This window comes from Callorhinus ursinus, unplaced genomic scaffold (assembly GCF_003265705.2).
Source record: "Callorhinus ursinus isolate GAN/ISIS: 27379988/994484 unplaced genomic scaffold, GSC_fseal_2.0 scaffold38, whole genome shotgun sequence".
NCBI lineage: Eukaryota > Metazoa > Chordata > Mammalia > Carnivora > Otariidae > Callorhinus > Callorhinus ursinus.
The window spans coordinates 616,758-638,290 of NW_027397100.1; the positions used below are offsets into that span (position 1 = coordinate 616,758).

The 21,533-nt window shown below is 47.5% G+C and overlaps 1 protein-coding gene across 4 annotated transcripts in view; it reads right to left on the reverse strand.

The window, feature by feature from the left end:
* The window catches only part of EYA2 (EYA transcriptional coactivator and phosphatase 2), a 267,975-nt gene that overhangs the window by 49,915 nt on the left and 196,527 nt on the right, over positions 1-21,533 (reverse strand). For 3 of the 4 annotated variants that reach the window (XM_025875419.2, XM_073880317.1, XM_073880318.1), the window contains exon 10: positions 5,543-5,632. The exons of the other annotated variant lie outside the window; for it this stretch is intronic. In XM_025875419.2, the coding sequence (XP_025731204.1) occupies positions 5,543-5,632 (90 nt within the window). The remainder of the gene's footprint in view (positions 1-5,542; positions 5,633-21,533) is intronic. 4 annotated transcript variants of the gene reach the window in all.

Here is a 21,533-nt window from a genome sequence, read left to right on the forward strand (position 1 = left end):
TGGAAAAAAGGCTAAGCAGATGGTAATGATGGGCTGGAAATACAGGCAGATGGAGGGAGAGAGGGATCAAAGAATGGAAGGAAGGAAAATGGAAAAATGGAAGGGAGGGAGAGAAAAGGAAAGAACAGATGGACGAGGTTCTGTGGAGGGGGAGAGAGAGGTGGGGGGAGAGAGAGAGAGAACACACAAGCTGAGGCAGAGGCAGGGGAAAGAGGGAAGCCTGGCAAAAGTGAGGCCAGTACTTTCTCTAATGCGGATCTGCCATGCTGGTTTCACCCCGCGGCCATGCTGACTGGCATCTCCTCCCCTGCAGCCTGAGCCTGGAAGTCAAAGCCTCTCTTAGCTGTGTTCCCCCAGAGCCTCCGCTCAGCTGGGATGGAGGCGCAGGGCTAGGTCCAGCATCAGCTTTGGCCGTGACTCCCACAGCCCTTTAGGAAGTGACAGCTCGGGAGGCTCCCCACGAAAGGGCTTTCAGGGTGAGCGCAGTTCCGTGAGCCCTGAGGATGGTCGCCCAGGTCTTAAGCCATAGGCGCATGAGTTTCAGTTGAGCCCGCGCCCTGCCCTGCGACCCAGCCAACATTTTGAACGAGGGGTCCCCTGCCCCAGCTTCTAAGCGGCTCCTGCACAAAGGCGAGGTGGCCCGGAGCAGGGAGCCGGTTGGCGGTATTTATGCCCAAGCTCCAGCAGCTGGAGTCATGACCTTGCCATATCTCTGTGTTGCGTGCACTGCTTTTGAACCATTGTGAAATCAGGAGGTGGGCAAGCTAGTTGTATTTTTCTAGCTCATAGTAAAATAAACGTCTAACGATTTAAATGAAACAGTTTGCCCTGGTACCATGGAGCCCCCTGCCCAGCCCCCAGGCACACGCCGCACCCCTGGTGGAGAGGCCCAGTTGTTGGGCACGTGCAAGCGGGCCAGGCTCCGTGCGGGCAGCTTTCATCTCTCCCCCAATATCATTACACCCTGGAAGCTCGGGGCTTTTCTTCTACCTGTTGAGCAGATGAGGGAACTGAGGCTAAAGGAGGGGAGACCCTTGCCCCGGGCACACAGCCAGGCATGGGTGGAGCCAGGACTCCAAGGCAGATGGAACGGATTAGAAGGTGCTTGCCCTAAGCTCAGGACAGGTGTCCTGGAGAGCCGGAGATAAGCTGAACTTGGCACCTACCCTGTCTCTGGACTCTTCCCCTTGAGTGCTTTCACATGGGAGGCTGGGTGCCTGACTTGACAGAACTCAGATACCTGCTTCCACCCTTGCCCTCTTTGGTCTGTTCACTGAAGGAGCCTCGGAACCTAAGTCAGCTGGTGCTCTCCTGCTTAAAACCCTCCAATGGCTTCCTGTCACCCTGAGATTATCCCAAGCCTTCGGATGGCCCAGAGCCCCATGTGACCTGCACCCAGCTCCCACTCCCACTGCCCACCACAATCCTCCCTGCTCCTGGGCCAGCCTCCCTGTTTCCGGAACCTGCCAACGTGGACCATGCCTCAGGGCCTCTGCCCTGCTCTTCCGTCCGGCACACTCCCTGCCCGGATACCCACATGGCCCGCTCCCTCACCTCGTTCAGGTGTCTGCTCCAACGTGGCACAAGCCTTACCTGGTTGTGTCAAGTGAAGTAACAGCCTCATGACCGTCTCCTCCCTGACTCTGCTGGTCTCTCTTTGGGGCACTTTATCTGACATTATATATTCAGTTGTTTATGATCTGCTTCCCCAGCCGGAAGGTCAGTGCTCTGAGGGCGGGGATCTTGCTGTGTATCATCTGCCACTGAATCTGCAGCATTTAGCAGAGGGCCTGGCAGATGCTAAGTTCTCCCTAAATCGCTGCTGCGTGCCCAAGCTAACTCCCTTACTTAAAGATGGCACTGCACGCTCAGAGCGGAGAGGGGTCTTCTGACTTTGGCCTCTAAGACCCCACCATCCATGCAGGGGCTGGCCTCGCTGGCCTCGGGAGGCTGCCCCCTGGATTTGGACAAGGGCTCCCTGCACCAGCAAGCTGACGGTTTTTCCTTGTGTGAGTCTTAACTTCTCCCTTGTGCACCACGGTTTCAGTTCTGCTGAGGTGCCCTGGGGGCTTCTGGCACCGGGGACATTTTTGAAAAACATTTAGGGAATAAAACCAAACTGGCTTCCCTGAGTAGCTCCAGCTGGGAATTAAATCCTTCGCCAGGAGGCGTGACTCCCACTTCGGGGCCAATGAGGAACAGCACAGGCGGCGAGACTAAAGACATTGCCTTGAAACACACATCAGTCCAGTGAAATGCCTGGCTCTGAGCCTCAGGTTCAACCCACGTCGATAAAGCGCCCGCTGTGTGTCTGGCGTTTTTACCGTGTGGGACTTCAAACTCTTACCTCTGCCCGTCGATTCGGTATCTTTCCCGGGTGTCGCAGACACCTCAAACCCCACGTGCCCTCGACAGAAGGATGGGTTTCCCCACGCATTCCCACGTCTGCCTTGTCTGCCCATCTCGGAGCATGGCACTGTCGCCCTGGTCAGGCCAAGCCACCCCGACCCCCGCCTCCTCTCTCTCCTTTGTGCCCCCATCCAACCCACCAGGAGCCCTCTGGCTTTACCGCCATCCCGAAGCCTATATCCTACCACCTTGATGCAACCCAGCTTTCTTCTCTTGCTTGGACAACTGCAATAATCTCTTTGCTGGTCTCCCAGCCTCCACCCTTCGCCTCCTATTGCCCGTTCTCCACACAGCAGCCAGAGCAGTCGTTTTAAAACATAAACTAGATCACGCAGCTTTTCCTGTTTAATGCTCCCTGGCCCCACGGCTGTCCACAGCACTTAGAATAAACTCTGATGTCCCTGACCCGTGTCTGGCTCACACCTCCCTCTCCAGACTCATTTATCTCAGTCACCCCTGTGCTTTCACTCATTCACTACAGTCACTGTGGCCTTCACACACTTCCCACCACAGGGCCTTTGCATGTGCTGGTCCCACCTCTCTAGATCTCCACCTGGCTGGCTGCTGTCATCATTCAAGCCTTGGCTCAAGCGTCACCTCCTCGAGAGGCCTCCCCTGACTCCTTCGAGAATGCTGACCCCCCCCCCAAGCCTACCCCCTCTCTCCCACCACTCACTAGCACATCTCATTGTTTTATTTTCTTCATGACCTTTTCATTAAATTAACTTTCTCATTTATGGATTTGTTTAGCTGTTTACTGCTGAGGCCCGGGGGATTGAGGGTGACACAGCTGGGGTTCCTGCCCTCATGGAGCCAACATTTTAAGGAGGAGATCTTGAGAGACTAAATCTACCCTGGACTTTTCAACCACAAGAGCCAATAATTTCCTTTCATTTGCTAAAGCCAGTCAGGCTTTGTCATTTGCAATCAGCTGACTCTTTATTACATTAGGCTCCATAAATACTTGCTGAATTCAACTGCCATGTTTGTTTTGTTCATTAGTTCTCTCCCTCCCTCCCCCCTCTTTTTCCCCAAGACACGAGAGGTCATTGTAAAGTGGGCCTGCACGTTGCATCTGGCTGAAGGGACAGTCCTGGGCTTGATGCTCAACAGAGCAACACACCACGCCAATGTTCTCCTTTGTCATCAATGAGTTTCTACATAGATCCTCTCTTCGATTCCTCAAAAAGTTGAAACTAGAGCTACCCTACGACCCAGCAATTGCACTACTGGGTATTTACCCCAAAGATACAAATGTAGTGATCCGAAGGGACACCTGTACCTCAATGTTTATAGCAGCAATGTCCACAATAGCCAAACTGTGAAAGGAGCCGAGATGTCCAACGAAGATGAATGGATAAAGAAGATGTGGTATATATATACAATGGAATACTACTCAGCCATCAAAAAAATGAAATCTTGCCATTTGCAACAACATGGATGGAACTAGAGGGTATTATGCTAAGCGAAATAAGTCAACCAGAGAAAGACAATTATCATATGCTCTCACTCATATGTGGAATTTGAGAAACAAGACAGAGGATCATAGGGGAAGGGAGGGAAAAATTTAAAACATGATGAAATCACAGAGAAAGACAAACCATAAGAGACTCAATCATAGGAAACAAACTGAGGGTTGCTGGAAGGGAGGGGGGATGGGGGATGGGGTACCTGGGTGATGGGCATTAAGGAGGGCGTGTGATGTAATGAGCACCGATTATAAGACTGAAGAATCACTGAACTCTACCCCTGAAACTAATAATACCCTGTATGTTAATTAACTGAATTTAAGATGTTGGGCAGAGAACATCCATTCCACTTCACAGATAGGAAGGCTGAGGCCCAAATGGCTTGCCTAGGCTGGACAGAACACAAGACTGATCATTTCAGCAAGGGTTTCCTCCTCTGGAATTTTAGGACCACAGACCAGAAAGGAGAACCTGTATCCCTTCCTGATGATACATACCAGTCATGCTCTGGGCCAACCAGGCCAGATCAGAATTCAGAGCCTTCATATTTCTACTTCACAGGCTAGTCCCAGGGATTTTTGATTCCAGGAAAAAATATTCCTGCTAAGATAATCAGGACTGTTCTTTCATACACAGTATAATTTTAGATTACCTTCATTTTTCAATCTGGTAAACCAAAAATGCAAATGCAGTTTACAAAGCCATTAGATCCCCACATTAATCCTCTTATCAGCCAAAAAACCTTCTCACCTTGGAGAAAGCTGCTTGCTCTTTCATCAGAGGTTAAATCATGCATTGTATTTCCTTCCTTGCTTTGGCTACCAGGGAGCTCAAGAGAGATTAACTCTGAACTTCACTGCAGTAGTTGGCCTGAGCTAGATTTTCCTGGTACAGTGCCTTACCCTTATTTGTTAACTTAGCTTTCTATTCCTTTGCTTTGCTTTAATAGTTCAATTTTAAATATGTTTTCCATTTGAAATTCTTCTCAAATCTTTCTGCCACAGGCTGGGTATAAACAAAGGAGTTAAATTGATTTCTGACGTTGTTCCCCTCCCCTCCCCCATCTCTTTTGCCACTTGCCTCAGGGCACAGGAGCAGATACTAAATAAGCACCAGTCCCTCGGCTTGCTCTCTGTCTTCGTAAAACATGTTTTCAGGGGAATGTAAATTGTTTTTAAAAGCTTCCATCCTGGCCCACTGCTAATTATTACTGACCCAGGAGGATCTGTACTAATTTGCCTTAATAAACTTATTAAATAGTAAGTTTCAGGAGGAAGAGACGACACAGCCTTTATTGGATTAGCGAAACTGCCAGAGCAGAGAGAAGCCCGTTAGTCGCCTGGGGAAGCTGGGGAGATCAGCTGGCCAAGTGTGTTTTCAATAAACTGTCTGTTGCTGGCCATGGTTTTGTGCCTTCTTGGGGGTTGTCAGCAAAAATTTCTAGCCTCCAAAGGAAAAAGGAAAACCACAAAAGAGAAAAGGCAGCTCAGAGCGGAGAGGGGTCTTCTGAATTTAGCCCCTAAAACCCCACCATCCATGGAGGGGCCGGCCTCGCTGGCCTCGGGAGGCTGCCCCCTGGATTTGGACAAGGGCTCTTCCCCCAAACCCGACGCAGGTCATTTAGCATGGGGACTATGACACGGAACGGGCCGGCAATGCCAAACCTCCAGGTCGTTGAAGAACAGATGTGTATCTGCAAGGTTGAAGATCATTTCTTCCATCATCAGGCCGATGCGCACCGACGTTGTGGTGTCCTGGTAGAAAGAAGGGACAGAGTCACCTGCCAGCAGGGCCTCTCTCCCATACACTCCCCCCCGCCGACTGAAAGGCAGTCACAGACATTCCTGATGGACTCCCATGCGGTCTAGGCTGTGTCTCCGCGTGGGGTCAGGATGATGCTGCTGGATGGCTTCCGAGATTTCACTCCTAGGTGCCCCTGGTTTCTCCTTGCCCTTTTTAGTACTGCAATCTCCCCCATATGCCCCTGCAACTGCCACTGTGCTCAGCGTTGCCAGATCCGGGAATGGCGGCAAGAAAGGAGGGCCCCTCCCAGCCTTTCCGCTTCCAGGGAAGCCTGCAATACTAAAGGGAAGCAGCAGAGACTGGGTAAAACCCACCGGCAGAGCGGGCATGTTGGTTCTCTCTTTACTACAGTCTCTCTGTGGAAGCTGTTGTACTCCTCCCGTACATGCAACATCACTGTTTTCTCACAAGAGTTTTAATTATAAAAGCAAGCAGACAAAACCCCATTAGGGTCCCTCCATACCCCGGAAAACTAGGCTGCCACTAAAAAAGTAAAGTCATGTGAGAGTTACTGACATGAAACTAGCACCAAGATATGAAGTAACAAAAGCAAGATCCACCACAGTAGAACGTGTGAAACCCAACTGTGCAGTCAAAGGGTCCCTTTCTCTCCCTCTCTCCCATACACATGCTGCGGTGGGCACCCTGTAGGAGGACGATCCGCACCGGGACTTGGCACACTACAGCCACAGGCCCAATCTGGCCTGCTGCCTGTTTGTGTGTGGCTCATGAGCTAGGAACGACTTTATACATTTTTTTTTTTTAAGAGAGAGAGAGCCCCCATGCGTGTGTGCGAGTGGGGGGAGGGGCAGAGGGAGAATCTTTTTTTTTTAAAGATTTTATTTATTTATTTGACAGAAAGAGACACAGCGAGAGAGGGAACACAAGCAGGGGGAGTGGGAGAGGGAGAAGCAGGCCTCTCGTGGAGCAGGGAGTCCGATGTGGGGCTCGATCCCAGGACCCTGGGATCATGACCTGAGCTGAAGGCAGACGCTTAATGACTGAGCCACCCAGGCGCCCCGGGAGAGAGAATCTTTAACAGGCTCCACACCCAGCATGGAGCTCAACGTGGGACTTGATCCCATGACCCCTGAGGTCATGACCTGAGGTGAAATCAAGAGTCAGACACTCAACTGACTGAGCCACCCAGGCACCCCGACTTTTTACATTTTTAAACAGTGTATTGTCTATGGTTGCTTTTGCACTTTGAAGGCAGAGGTCAGCATGAGCCACAGAGATCCTGTGTCCTGCAAAGCCTAAAATATTTACTATCTGGCCCTTAGCAGCAAAAGTCTGCCAACCCCTGATATATACACTCCCTGTTGAACTCAGATGTGACCATGTGACTTGCATTGGGTAATGATATGTAAACAGAAGTTATGTTTCATTTCTGGTCCAGAGCTTTAAGAGCAAGTGGTTGGTCATGCTCTCTCTTCCCACTTCACGAGACTAAATGTTCCAGAGAAAAGATAATGTGGGTCAGAGCTGTGACAGATCAGAGGGGCATGTACCATAAAAGAGAAGTAGATGACATTTGGGGGAATGTTTGTTACTGCAGCATAACCTCACCTAACCTAACTAATACACATGAAAAATACTTGGTACAATGGTTCTCAATTCTGGCTGCACACTATAATGACTGGGGGCATGTTAAAAATCCTGATGTTCAGGCTCTCCCCCAGGCCAATAAAATCAGAATTTCTGAGGATGGGGTCCAGGCATCAGGAATTTTGAAATCTCTCCACCCACCCAGTTTCAATGTGGTTAAGAACCCCTGGTCTAAAAGGATATACAACACTTAGTAATATTCCAGGTTAATAGCCATTAAATGCTTTCTCTGTGCCACTGGACAAATTAACTTTACTTAATTCATTTAAATCCCACAAAGACTTATGAGTTGAGCATTATTATTTTCCCATTTTACAGATGAGAAAACTGAGACCGAAAATGGTTAGGTAACTTGCTCAAGGCCCTGCAGCTGGTGAGTGCTGGGATTTGAACCCAGGTCATGTGGCCCCAGAGCAGCACTGCTTGTGTGGAGGCCTTGGAGGGGCTGGAGTGGCAGGAGGCATGAAGGGGACCTGCTTGAATTTTTCACCGACAGGCTGTCTTACTTCTAATATAAAAATAAATAATTAACAACATAAACCCTTTTTGACCCTGAAAAAAAAAAAAAAAGAAAAAAAATGTAGCTGGTGATCTCAGCTTCACACACACAACTGTGAAGAATCAAGCCCAGGAACACAGCCATTAGGTGAAACACCTCATTAGGACCCCGAAAGCCAAAGCTTAGCACTCTGGGTCCTGGCTGGAAGGCGGCAGAGTGGAATACTCAGTGAAAAATGAAGAAAAAATGAGGAAAGCAAACGTTTCAGGGCCAAGCTGGGAATTGGTGTGTGACCTGGGAAAGGGTTTTGGGGGGTGTTTCCACACATTACTCACCCCCAAACCATTTCACCCCTGCATGATTGCACGTTACTTCTTGGCGAGGCCGTGCACCTAACGACAGATGAGCAGCCCTCTGCGTGCTAGACAAGAGCAAGAAGCTGCCGTCCACGCTCATCCGCTGAAAGGATTTATGTACAAAAATGTCAACTCCCAGGCCAGCGCATAAAACAGGAAAAGCACTTATTGTATATGGAATGGCCTGTCTGTGAAAAGTATTTTGTGTAGCTAGAAGAAGACAAATACTCAATATTGATACAGCTGAAATGACGTCTTATCCGTACTGGCAGGATGTGGGGAGGGAGTCTGCATGTGTGTGATGGGGGCCAGGCAGGGGAAGAGGGCTACATTCTCATCTTCTAGTTTGGGAAGCCAGGGAGCATGCCTAAAATGGAAAAAAAAAATCAAGAAATAATAACATAATCAGGTTACTTAGAAATTTGGAGGTAAGTACCAAAAGAATCAGCAAGGGTTGAAAGTTGTTGCCTGTGGGCAGAAAGAAAGGGTTTGTGTGGGGTCCACTGGGGACTGCTGTTTCTCTTAACACTTTCTCTTGTAGAACTATATGAGCTTTAAAGTATATGCATGTATTTCCTGGATTAAAAGAAAGCTAAATTAAAAATAAAAGGGAACATACTGAGTAATTCCACTTCCCATTATCTACTCTAGAGAAAAACCCATGCAGATGAACAAGGGCCATGTAATAAGATGTTCGTTACAGAACTGTTTGTAAATACCAAAGATTGAACAGTTTAGCTGTCCAGCCAAAGGTTACTAGAGAAATAAAATGTAGTATATTCGTTTGGTGGAAAACCAAATTCAGTTGAAAGAAATAAAGCACATCTCCACGTATTAATATGGACATATAAAAAAATATTGAGTGAAATTAAGAGTTTTCTGAAAGTTATATATTGCATGTTATTGGCATTTACTAGAAACACATACCATGCCACTAAATATTTTCCACAGGCACTTACATATTTATAAATTTCTGGAAGGATATAGCTAGAGTAAGAACAGGAATTACTTCTGGAAGGCAGAGAGGAGGGGACAGGAATTAGAGGTGAAGATGAAAGTGAACTTTAGCACGAGCTAGACTATTATTTTTTTTAAAAGATTTTATTTATTTGACAGAAAGATAGAGCCAGAGAGCACAAGGGGAGGGAACAGGAGAGGCAGAGGGAGAAGCAGGCTCCGCACTGAGCAGGGAGCCCGAAGTGGGGCTCGATTCCAGGCCCCTGGGGTCACGAACTGAGCCGAAGGCAGATGCTTAGCCATCTGAGCCACCCAGGCGCCCCCAAGCTAGAATATTCTAAAATGTTTTGAAAGAGAAGAGATTCACATACTTACCATATAATTAAAAATTAAAACAAAATTTTGAGGTGCCAACTGGCTCAGTTGGTGGAGTGTGAGACTCTCGATCTCTGGGTTGTATGCTGGAGCCCCACGTTGGGTGTAAAGATTACTTAAAAATAAAATCTTCTTAAAAAATTTCAAACAAAAATTGAAACACGCTCAGATGCTTCTGAGGAGAACCTTTAGAATACCCATCTACTCTTTGAGAATTCTCATTGTTTCAGGTTTTCCTAAAATCTGCCTGCATGCTGGGTGGAGATTGTTCTGAACTCCACAAGTGGGACCTCTTTTCAAGGAATTTGATAAAAACTAGCTCTAAGAGGTGGAAAAGTCTAGAATAACCCAGTTGTCCCAGGAGTTAAGTAACAGAGTGTGACCCTGAGCCAGACCACTTTATCCAAGTAGAAAATGTTTTTCCATGGGCGCCTGGGTGGCTCAGTTGGTTAAGTGACTGCCTTCGGCTCAGGTCATGATCCTGGAGTCCCGGGATCGAGTCCCGCATTGGGCTCCCTGCTCAGCAGTGAGTCTGCTTCTCCCTCGGAACCCTCCCCCCTCTCATGCTCTCTCTCTCTCTCATTCTCTCTCAAATAAATAAATAAAATCTTAAAAAAAATGTTTTTCCAGGATTGCAAAGACTGAGAAACTAAGAAAAAAAAAAACCACACACACACACACACACACACACACACGAGTGGGGACTGAGCAGTAATTAATGTGAAACCCACCCCGAGCGAGGGCAAGACGAAAGCCACCGGTTTTGTCTCGTGCGGCATGCCGAGTCCATTCCTAATATACTCCACGTTTGCACCACCTTGGTCTGTTGGCTTCAGTCACTCCGTGTAGCTCGGAGGGGGATCCTTTCCTGATCCCTAGCACGTCTCCCTGTCAAATAAAGCCTAACACAGGGAAGCCTTCACGCCATGTTCTTCGGCTAAAAACAGACCACTAACCCATTCAAACCCACTCTGACCCCTCTAGCACCCGAGGTTGTGGTGAGGTTTATGCAGCAGGCACTCCACAAGCACTGGTCATTATCAAAATCTCCCGGGCCATGTCCTCAAACACTTACCCAAGGAACCTGCGTCTGTAAACCCAGCAGGAACACCCCAAACCAGGTGCTACTTTACGAAAACCACCTCTTAATCACAACATACTCTTTGGATTAAAAAAATACCAGCTTGTTTAAGTTCATTTCCTAAATAAGCAACAGCAGACACAGATTGTTTTTAACAAATGATCAATTTAAACCAGAAGGGAGAACGGAGAAAAGGGATTTTTCCCCCCCCAAAACAAGCTTCAATTTGTAACTTGTCCATCAAAGGACCGTGCTGGGGGCGGGTGGGGTTGGGAGGACGGAAGGTCATCTCTGTTTGACTTGAGAGTCTGGGGGTGGTTCTCTCCCAGAGAGGGGACAAACCAAAGGCACTGCAGATTTTTTCAACGTGTTCTAACGATCCCCGAAATTGGCGTGGCCAGCTGGGCTGTGCGTGTGCTCATTCAGGAGGCGGATGCGGAGGCTCCAAGCTTTGGCACCCTGCCTCGGCGAATGCTGTGGACCGGGAGGCAGCTCTGCAATCTAATTATTATGCATTCTTGGTGAAGTTCTCTAACAAGAGGAGGATGGGGGGACTTTCTCCACACGGGCTGCTCTAAGATCTGCCCTGTGGATCAGTAATTCAGTTGTCTGGTGACGCACGGTTGTATCTCCTGGATTGACGGGATAGGGTAAGAGCATGAAAACAAAAGTCTTTCCTCAGAGGAAGTTAATCTGATGTCAAACAAACTCGAATGAAGAAAACGGCAAACGGATTCTTGGAGGTTTCCAGTTCTGAACACAAACGTTACTCGGGTTAATTAAGACGATGGGCTGTTTAATACCAAATCTCCATTGTGCCCAAATTGACAAGCTCCCCATTTTAGGCCATATTCTTGGAGGTCTACTTCCCAACCCCCATTGGTTAGGAGGTAACATTTTCATTTCAAAAGGAGTCCAAGTTTTTACCAAACGGTTGTTTAAGAGTAACTCTACCTGTCCACTATCGAAATTCCTTCCCTGAACTTACCCGTTTTCTGTTTTTAAGCATGTAGCGCGCTTTGGTTGTAGATGGTTTCAATGCATGTTTCATTCAAAGAAGTGAGATTCACACACTATTTATTCAACATCACAACAACTCTTTGAACAAAAGGAAGGCACGTCCTAATTTTATCCTGAAACCTTAGGTGACTATGGGCCTTTGGGTTCTTTCACAGCTGGTTGAGTAATAAGATTAATAGCTAATTTTTGAGTGCTTTGGAGTAGAGGTTAAGAGAGTGGGCTCTCAGCCAGACTGCTTACGACCAAGGCCAGTTCCACCTCTTACCAGCTAGATGACCTTGTACAAGTTACTTAACTTCCGCATGCCTCAGTTTGTCATCTGTAAAATGGGGTTACTTACCACACAGGGTTGTTGTAAAGATCAGATGGCTTTTTCAAAGTGCTGGTTATAATAGCGTAAGTGAAAGTTTACTTTAATGGCCAGCATTATAAGAGAAAAAAAAATGGAAGAAATACAAGAGAATCTGTGGCCTGCTGTCTGTTTTTGTAAATAAAGTTTTATTGGAACACAGCAAGGCCCATTTGTTCTTAATGTTTATGGCTGCTTTTGCGCCACAATGGCAGAGTTGATAGTCACCACAGAGCCTATAGCCTAAGTCTAAAGTATTTATTATCCCTTTATTTTTTTAAAAAAAGATTTATTTATTTATTTATTTGAGATAGAGGGTGAGAGCATGAGCAGGGGGCAGGGGCGGAGAGGGGCAGAGGGAGAAGCAGGCTCTCCACTGAGCAGGGAACCCAATGTGGGGCTCAATCCCAGGACCCTGGGATCACTACCTGAGCCAAAGGCAGACGCTCAACTGACTGAGCCATCCAGGCGCCCCTTATTATCCCTTTATAGAAAAAGTTTGCCAATCCCTAGAATAGATGACAAATACCAGAGTATGTCATATACAGTAATGGTGAACTTCTATTTCAGTTGGAGTGTGTGCTTGTGTGTATTTGAGACAGAGGGAGGGTTGGGGTGGGGAGGGATGGGTCATGGTATAAAATGCATTTCTTCCTGAGGCAGCTTTGGGACTAGAACTCAGGTCTGATCTGACACCAGATTCCACAATCCTCTGGTTATGTCATGATGCCTGTTTTAGCTTCTTTGCTCTGAGGCAGTGTCCGCCTTCCATGATTCAGCTGTGTGACTGGAAAGAAGTGTGACGTCTCCCCTGGACGATCCAGATGGACCGGGCCCAGTATCTGGTGGTCTCCATATAAGCTGAGCCATTCAGTTGGTTTCCTGTGGGGTCCCTGCTGTGAAGATTTGGAGGCTGTCCAGAAAGGGTTAACTGGGCAGGCCTGGGTTGCTCGAACCCTGTGCATTCTTAAGCAGGTCAGTCTTCAAGACTGGTCCTTGGCTCCTGGTAGATGAGCCTTGGGCCACGCGATGCTAGTTGATCAGATGGTTTCTGCTAACAGTGGGATTACGGGGAGTGCCTGTTTTTGTTCTGGGGGGCTGGAGTCTGAGTAGCTGAGGTGCTGTGTGCCTATAGCATGGACCCCAATAAGATCCTGGACCCCAGGGCTCAGGTGAGCTCCACTGGTTGGCCACACCTGACATGTGTTGTCACATCAGTGCCAGCAGAATTTAGAGGAACATCTGTGCTCTACTGGGAGAGGATTCTGGAAGCTGGTGCCTACTTTCTCCCGGATCTTATTCCACGTGCCTTTTCCCTTTGCTGATTTTAACCTGCGTCCTTTCACTGTAATAAACTCTGTGAACATAATAGCTCTTCTGAGTCCTGTGGGTCCTGCCAGCAGCTCATCAAGCCTGAGGGTGGTCTTGAGGGCCCCTGACACGGGGTCTTTATTAGACACTTTGAAAAAACACCAACTGGTGAGAAAAAGGGGCAGCGGCCTGATATTGTGGAGCTACCTAATCTCTCTGGGAACGAACTTTCAAGTCTGTAAATAAGCAGTTAGTAATTTTTAGTAAAACTAATACCCGTTATCGGCTTCCCAGGATGATTTCATAACCCAGGCCTGGCCAGAACCATAGTGACTGGTTCCCGGATGGCCATGTGGCCAGTGGGAGCCCCTGAGAATTGGCGCTAGGATATTAGCTGTAACCGGTGGGAAAGTGGCAGCTTCTGACCCCCTGCCGTGGCTGAGCTGGTAGAACCTCCGCCGGAGGATGCTGGCAGCCGCCTCTGTCACCACATGGGTGGAGCCTCCCTCACAAGGCACACGGCTTCATACACAATTATTTGGGGACAGGATCCCACTGTTCTGAAGTCTCCTTCTGGACATGTTGATCATTAAGAGCGGATACATTTTCCTTTTTTGGCTTAAACTAATGTGTGTTGAGTTTTTGTCACTATTTATAACCTAAAATTTTTGACTCTGCTTTGCCATCTCCCCGTGTCTGTGCAAAACCGATGTTTCCAACATTGCCAGTGTCCAGTGGGCAAGCTCAAGTGCTTCTACACATCTTAACAACGACCAAGTTTTGCCAGGCGGCACTTTAGAAAGACTGTCTTGTCTTCTGATGGCACCTCTTAACAGCCTCTCCCCAAGGTGATATAAGCCAAGATCCGGGTTATTATCTGGTCTGAGAGCACCAATCTCTCTTTCACACAAGCACAGTCTAATGAGGCAACTGGCTTCCTGCAAATGACCACCACAAACTGCTTCCACCTTTGAGGGTGTGCTTGCAAGTGGCCACAGGCAAGCAGTTCCATGAAGCAAAAATCACTGAGAGCATCAATCATGGAGTTAGTGGGACCCGAGTTCAAATCCTGGGGGCTGCCATTCCCCAAGGACCTGACCTTGGATGAGATATTCATACTTCCCGGGCCTCAGTTTCCTCATCTGAATACAATCAGTGGATCCCTCCAAGGAATCCTGGAGGATAATGCATGTGTGATGACCTGCTCCTGGTGTTAGGTATTATTAGCAAAAAGCGGCAGGGTCCAGAATCTTCCATTAGAAAACTTTCCCTGCTTGGAAATTCCCATGCAATAGTTTAACCTGGTATTTTCCAAACTACAGCCATACTCATTACACCTTTGCAAGGTTCTGTCCCACCGCAGGGCAACTGGGCTAACTTAACATTTTCCTTTAATTCAGCTACCTGTCCCTGCTTTTTTAACTTAAACGCATGCAGTTGAGAAACAAGCTTGTTATCACGACATAAATGGCAATCTTTTCCACTCACTGTACCTGGAAGGTAAGCATGAAGATAAGCAGAGGTGTCAGGTCCCCAGGGCCGCCTTTTTCAGCTGCTGGAGTCCACCTACATGCCCAGTGCCTCCGCCTTCAACTTCTTCCTTCTGCCCTCCCAGCTCTTACCGAGCGCCCCGATCTCCTGCCTCCCTCTTGTGAGGACCCTTGTGATTAGAATGGGGCCACTTAATCACATCTACCATAGAAGATAACAGTCACAGGTCCTGGGGACTGGACGTGGACATCTTTCAGAGGCCACTGGTCTGCCTTCCACATTAGGCAACGACGAAATTACAAAATGCTGCTCTTCTGGGCACATCATCTCCCGTACCAGGTTTTAAGGCAGTGGTTCTCAGCAGAGGTGGCCCATCCTCCTAGAGGGTAGTCTGGTGGTTTTGGTGGTCCTAATAATTGGCTGGGGGGGGTAGTGGTACTTAGGAGTGTGTGATAGGAAATATATATTTGGTTTTTGTCCCCTTTCCTGGCACAGAGTTCCTAAAACCCTGGAATTTCCTAAGTGATGAAAGCACTAAGAGTGAACCAGGTGTCTCGTTATTCAGAACAAGGCTTTTTGGACCACAGTGAGTTTATGTTAATGAGGTGACTTTTGAAAAGCCCCTAAAGGGATGCCTGGGTGGCTCAGTTGGTTAAAGGTCTGCCTTCGGCTCAGGTCATGATCCTGGGGTCCTGGGATCAAGCCCTGCATCGGGCTCCCTGCTCAGCGGGGAGCCTGCATCTCCCTCTCCTGATGCCCCTGCTTGTGATCTCTCTCTGTCAAATAAATAAACAAACAAACAAATAAATAAACTTAAAAAAAAAGTCCCTAAAGATGGGGGCTGGCTGCCAGGAAAATCAACAACGGATTACATGGCTGGAACTTTCAGCCCCATTCCCTGACCTCCAGGGAGAGGGGTGGGGCTGGAGGTTGAGTTCACTCGCCAATGGGCAATGATTTAACCAATCATGCCGATGTGCTAGAACCTCCATAAAAACCCAGTTCTTCCAGTCATACAGAATGGCTCTGGATTTTCCTCTCTTAAATGCAAATCTTTTAAATGAGAAGCAGATACACGTTTCAGGTTCCTTCACTGTGTCTCCTATTGTGGTCAGGCCTGGGTATTTACATACTGAAATACATATTAAAATGTTTTTTCTTTTATTTCTTTTCATTATCTTACATTCAAGAGATTATATTCCTTTTTTTTTTTTTAAAGTCGTGAGTGGGTGGGCTGTATTATTTAGATTTTCATTTCAGGGTAGTAAATAGGGCATTTTAAGTTATTTATTTTAAAAGGGGCTTTTAAAAAATTAAAAAAATAAAAAGGGGCTTTGGATGGGGTGGTCAAGTTGAAATCTGCTTTAGGAAAATCTGTTAGCGAAGCAGTGACTCAAATCCTGATGCCAAGGGCAACCATGCTGTCCACTGTCCCCTACCGAGATCGGGAAGCAGAAGAGACTCCATTTTAGAAAGGCTCCACTCTGCTGTTTCTCTGCTAGGCCCTGTTTACTCCTCTACATTTCACCTTGCATCTGAGTCAACCAAAGAAGCGACGTCCCCGTCTCAAGGGGGGGAACAAGAAAGTGAATCGTTCTCTGAGTTTCCTCCTAGGCCCTCAAACACCTGATAATATCTGAGAAGAACAGGATTCCTGAGCTCAAGGACACTAGTTTTGAACAAACCTCAGTTGACACTGGCATCAACACCCGACTTCGGTGGTTTATGGATTAACACCTATTGTTCACGTGACTCTCACCTTTGATGGAACCCTACCCTGGATTGATGGTAGGGTAGATGGAAAATCTACCCCGGACCCCTTTCCAATGTAAACCCCTAACCCCAAGCGGCGGGGAGCCTCACCTCTCCTTTTCAGAGTCTCTCAGACACTCTGCTATACTCTATCACTCACACTATTCAGTCAGCTCTGCTCTGTCTCCGGGCTGTATTTGATTTCTATCTGCACAAAGCCAAGAACTCTCTTGGCTGGTCCTGCAGGATGCCCTCTGGATCCTCGGAACGGCCAATGTCACTACAGTGTGCTTCGTGGCAGGAAACTCTCTGGCGGGGGGTGGGAGGGAGCAGAGCCCATGCGGCTGCAGTTCACAAAAGCACCTGTCAGCCCCAGGACGTCCCTCTGTCCTTATGCCTCAATTTCCCCAATCTCTTCAAAAGCGAAGGATTAAGAGACACTTCCTCCAAATAATAATACTCTTTATTAGAGCTCTCCTGGTTTTTGAGTGCCTACTAGGTGCTAAGCCCTGTGCTTAGTGCTTTACCTTATTTCCCAGGGGCCTTTAGTCCCTCACCAAGAGAAGGAGACGTGAGGGAGGAAGAGGACAAGCGCATCTGTGTGCTAGGCTACCTATACAGACAGTTAGCTTCCCCTCTCCCCCAGATCTGGGGTCTAGGAAGCAGCCAGAGTGCCCTTTTAAAGACAAAAATCAGAGCTGTTTTTCCTCATTTAAAATCCACTAACTTCCCCTGGCCCTCCGAGTAAAGCTAACATCTCTTAGTGGCCACCATCTACTTCTCTCCAACCCACCAATCTGCTCTCTGAACTTGCCAAACCCGCTCCTGCCTCAGGGCCTTTGTACTTGCTGTTCCCTCTGCCTGGAATTTCCTTTCCCCAAGTGCTTTTATGGCTGGCTCCTTCATGACATTCAGTTCCCACTTTCAGCACCAGACAGGCCTTCTCCGATCATTCCATCTAACCCTGATGCCAACCATGCTCACTCTACATCCCTTACCCTGGTACAGGTTTTAACAGCATTTATCACGATCTGAAACGATCTTTCTTATTTATGATTTTTGGTGCTTCTCCCTCAACCAGAAGGCAAGCTCTGTGAGAGCTACTGCTATGGCCCCTGAGCCTGGAACACAGCCCAGTAAACAGCAGGAGCTCAGGTGAGTATTTTTTAAACGAATGTATGAGTGTATGTGAGCTTTACACACATTACCAGTTTCCCTCCTCAAATCCTTTTTCCTGTCTTACAGAGAAATCAAGATGCAAAGCAATGAAGTGACTTGTCCAGGGTCACACTGCTAATAAGCGGCAGAGCTGGGTTTCAAACTCCTATCTGACTAAGAAACCAAAACCTTACCCACTTTACTCATGGACTACGTCTTCACAGGAACTAACAGCATAAAGTATTTTATTCAGGAGAAGAGGCTTAAGGCAGATTATAATCAGGTTTTTCTTTCTGTAAATGCCTGATTTAGAACTGTTGATGTCTACTTTTAATGAAATAAATGGTTCATTTAATTAAATTACACTCGCAAAGTTGGGAGAAATGACAAGCAGCTGCTTTGTACAAATCAGCCCCGCCTCCTTCCTCAGGTCTCAGGCTGGCTTGCCTTTCTAATAACTGCTGGGCTTCAGAGAGGATAAAAGGAGGGCCCAGGGGTGGGAAAGGATCTCCCCTTATTGCCTCTGAGCATTTGTGCCTTTCATTTCCTGGACTTGATATGGAAAAGCTAAGTTCCCCGGTAAATCCCTCATTTCTCAGCTGCCCTCCTCTCCGCCCCCAAGGCCAGGCTGCGGGAACTAGACACCTTGGCTGAGAGTGGAAATCAGATCACATTAGCCGCCACTGCAGGGCTCTGAGTCCTTTTTTTGCCCCCAGCCTTTCCTCCCATTTACTGACAGCCCATAACTTTTTAGGATGTCATTTAGGAGTCAAAAAGGAGATGTACTGCAGAAAGACTCATTTTGGTCACCGGCTTTTGGGCCTCTTTCGGTCCATTAATGTTTATCAAATGCAGTGCTTCCCAAGTATTTTTCAGAAGCCAACCATCCAACAATCACACAAAAAACAACTCTGTCCATGCTGCCTTGTTCTCACAGCGATCCATGGTCGGTGATTCTCAGGTGATGCCTGTTTCCTCCTAATCAGGGGTGTCTCTGGAGGAATGCCATGATCGGTCCCTGGACATGAGGACGGGGCAGTCCACAGTCTTTGCTCCGAGCTGCTGGGATTCTGACATCCTAAGTGTTAAACCCAGTTGCAGTCTCTGAGCAGACCCAGTCCCAGATGCAAGTCCTTCTGGACTGTTTGCTTATCTTTCCTGCTCCAGACACAGCTTGGCCTGCTCCCAGTGTTGGGGGAGTCTTGGTGGCTTGAAAGAGGCATCTGAACACTTAGCACGAAGCTTCTTGGATGGAGAAATAAGTTAACCCTGCTTTGTGCTCCTCATGAAGCATTTTCTTAAAGAAACTCGTGTAACAAATCGAGGTAGGGGTCTGGGGAATTTGGGAAGGGGTCTTCACATACTCACGCAAAGTTCTTCAATAGCTAATGCTGGGCTGAGAACTCTTACACCTTACGTGTGTTTCTGAAAAACTTCTGGTGGCATGGTCAACAGTCAAAATCACTAAGATAACTAATTAACATAGTTAACTAATTAAAAGCAAGGTAAATGAACCCACCTATTAGGGGTGGGTACTTTTGTGGGGCGCCTGAGTGGCTCACTTGGTTAAGCATCTGCCTTTGGCTCAGGTCATGGTCCCAGAGTCCTGGGATCAAGCCCCGTGTGGAGCTCCTTGCTCCGCAGGGAGCCTGCTTCTTCCTTTCCCTCTGCCTGCCACTCCCCCTGCTTGTGCTCTGTCAAATAAATAAATAAAATCCTAAAAAAAAAAAAAAAAAAGGACTACTTTTGTGTGTTTACAAAACGTCTCTAGAATGAAAAATTTGAGGATTCCATAGTTCCACAGATCAGGGTTCTTCATCCTTGGCACTGTTGACATTTTGAGCCAGATCATTCTGTGTCATGGGGGGCGTCCTGTCCATTGCAGGGTATTTGGGAGCATCCCTGGCCTCTCCCCGCTGGGTGCCTGTGGCACCCCTCCCCCCCTTCGTCTTGACAACCAAAAATGCCTCCAGACTTTGTCACGTGGACCCGGGAGGCAAAATTACCCTCAGTAGAAAAGCGCTGCTCTAAATCATTAAAAAATAATGAAAAGGCTGAGTCCTTAGTGTCAATCAACTTTGTATTTATAAGTGAGCAACCTTATTAATGAAACTAGCTTCCTAAGTGATGAGCTAAATTAAATAAAAAAACAAAAAACAAAAAACAAACCACACCTAAATCTCCCACCCAGCTGACTGAAAGGTGCCACTTTTGTATCCCAAAGGGCAGTGTGACCCAGGGGCTCAGAACCGCTGCGGCAGCCAGACACCTGCCTGCACACCTGGGCTCTGCCCTTCCTCCTACAAGGTGTGACTGTGGGCACGTCTCGGGGCCCGTTTCCTGTCTGTGGGAGGCGGGGGTAACCACAGCACCTGCCTAGAGTGATGGCGAGTCAGTGAGCAGACACACGGAGAGCACTTGAGATCAGTGCCAGGCAGGGGACATGCACTGCCCGCGGGCTTGTCATTCTTATTCACAGAATTTGCTGCTCTGGGGCCTCCCTGGCCACACCCAGCATCACCCCCACCGTCACCTGAAGCGAAGGCAGGGGGACACGTGGGGTGGGAAGCTGGCCTGGCATTTTGCAGTTCCCGGCCCCCCCTCCTCTTAGCACCAGACTGCCGCTCGCCAGGCTTGTATCTGGCGGGGACCCTGTCCGGGCTTGCAGACTTGCCTGCTCTGGAGAGGGTTCTCACAAATACAGGCAGCCGCCACCAGCATTTGCCTTGTTTTCCTTCTGTGTGGATCACCCTGACATCCCAAACTTCAGGACAATGCACTTCTGCACCTATATTCTGGAACCTCTCCCCTTCTTTTAAAGAAAAAACAAAACAAAACACAACAACACAAACACACAAAACCAATCAAAGCCATCACACCGTGCAAGCCAACTGGGCCTTTAAAAAAATCACTGCCAAGTAGCTGTTTACAAGCTGAACAAATAATTACACTGCCACAAGGAAGAAAAGTATTAATTAAAGCTATTCATTAAACCAGCCTCACTATTCTGTGGGGTTTATCTCTTGGACATGTCAGCCAGAGGTCAGGGACGGATTAGCACACAATGGAGGGCTTTGCCAGGTAAATCTCCTCCTTGTGGTTTGCTTTTAATAATAAAGTTGTCATTAAAAGAAAGAATTTAATGATTTTAATTGGGTTTAATTACTTGGAAACTCCTGGAAAACAGATCAGCTTGTTTAAAAGAGGAAGACAAGAAAATGATGGTTGTAAAGAAAAAACAGTTTGATTCACATGTTTAAACAGTGAAGTTAAAAAAAAAACCCACCAACAACTTGGCTTCTTTGGCAGTTTCACAGGAGAACACAGAAAATAGAAAAGATCTTCTTAGCTCAGCAAATGGGTCTATTTGTACTAACAAGAACGTTCCCCCCAAAAACTGTAGGATAAATCCTGTCACCACTGAGTCACAAAAGAGCCAAGCTGACTACAAATGATAAAATCATGTTCAAATCTAAAAGAACAAACAAAGATGTCCGAACTGGCTCCTCTTTGGGCGTTTTAAGCAACAACTCAGACTCTTTGATTTGTTTTTATCCTTCGAAACATGTTCTTTCAGCTGGAGGTATCTGGCAGCTTTTAAAGCATTTTCCGAGGGTATAAATTCAAAGGCCAAAAAAAAAAAAAATCATAAGTAAGTAGATCTGGATGTGGGGCAGGGGGCCCACTGTCCTGATTTGCCCCTGATTTGGGAAACTCCTGGGACTTTGAACTTTGAGTGCTAAGACCGGGAGAGTTCCAGACAGACCCTGGGAAATGGCTACCCTAAGGTAAGTGACTCACTGTCCAGGACCAAGGGCCACTTGATGGCACAGGAGATCAGTGCATTTCTGGAAGTTCATATATAAGTGCTTAGAACAGGGCCTGCCACCCAACA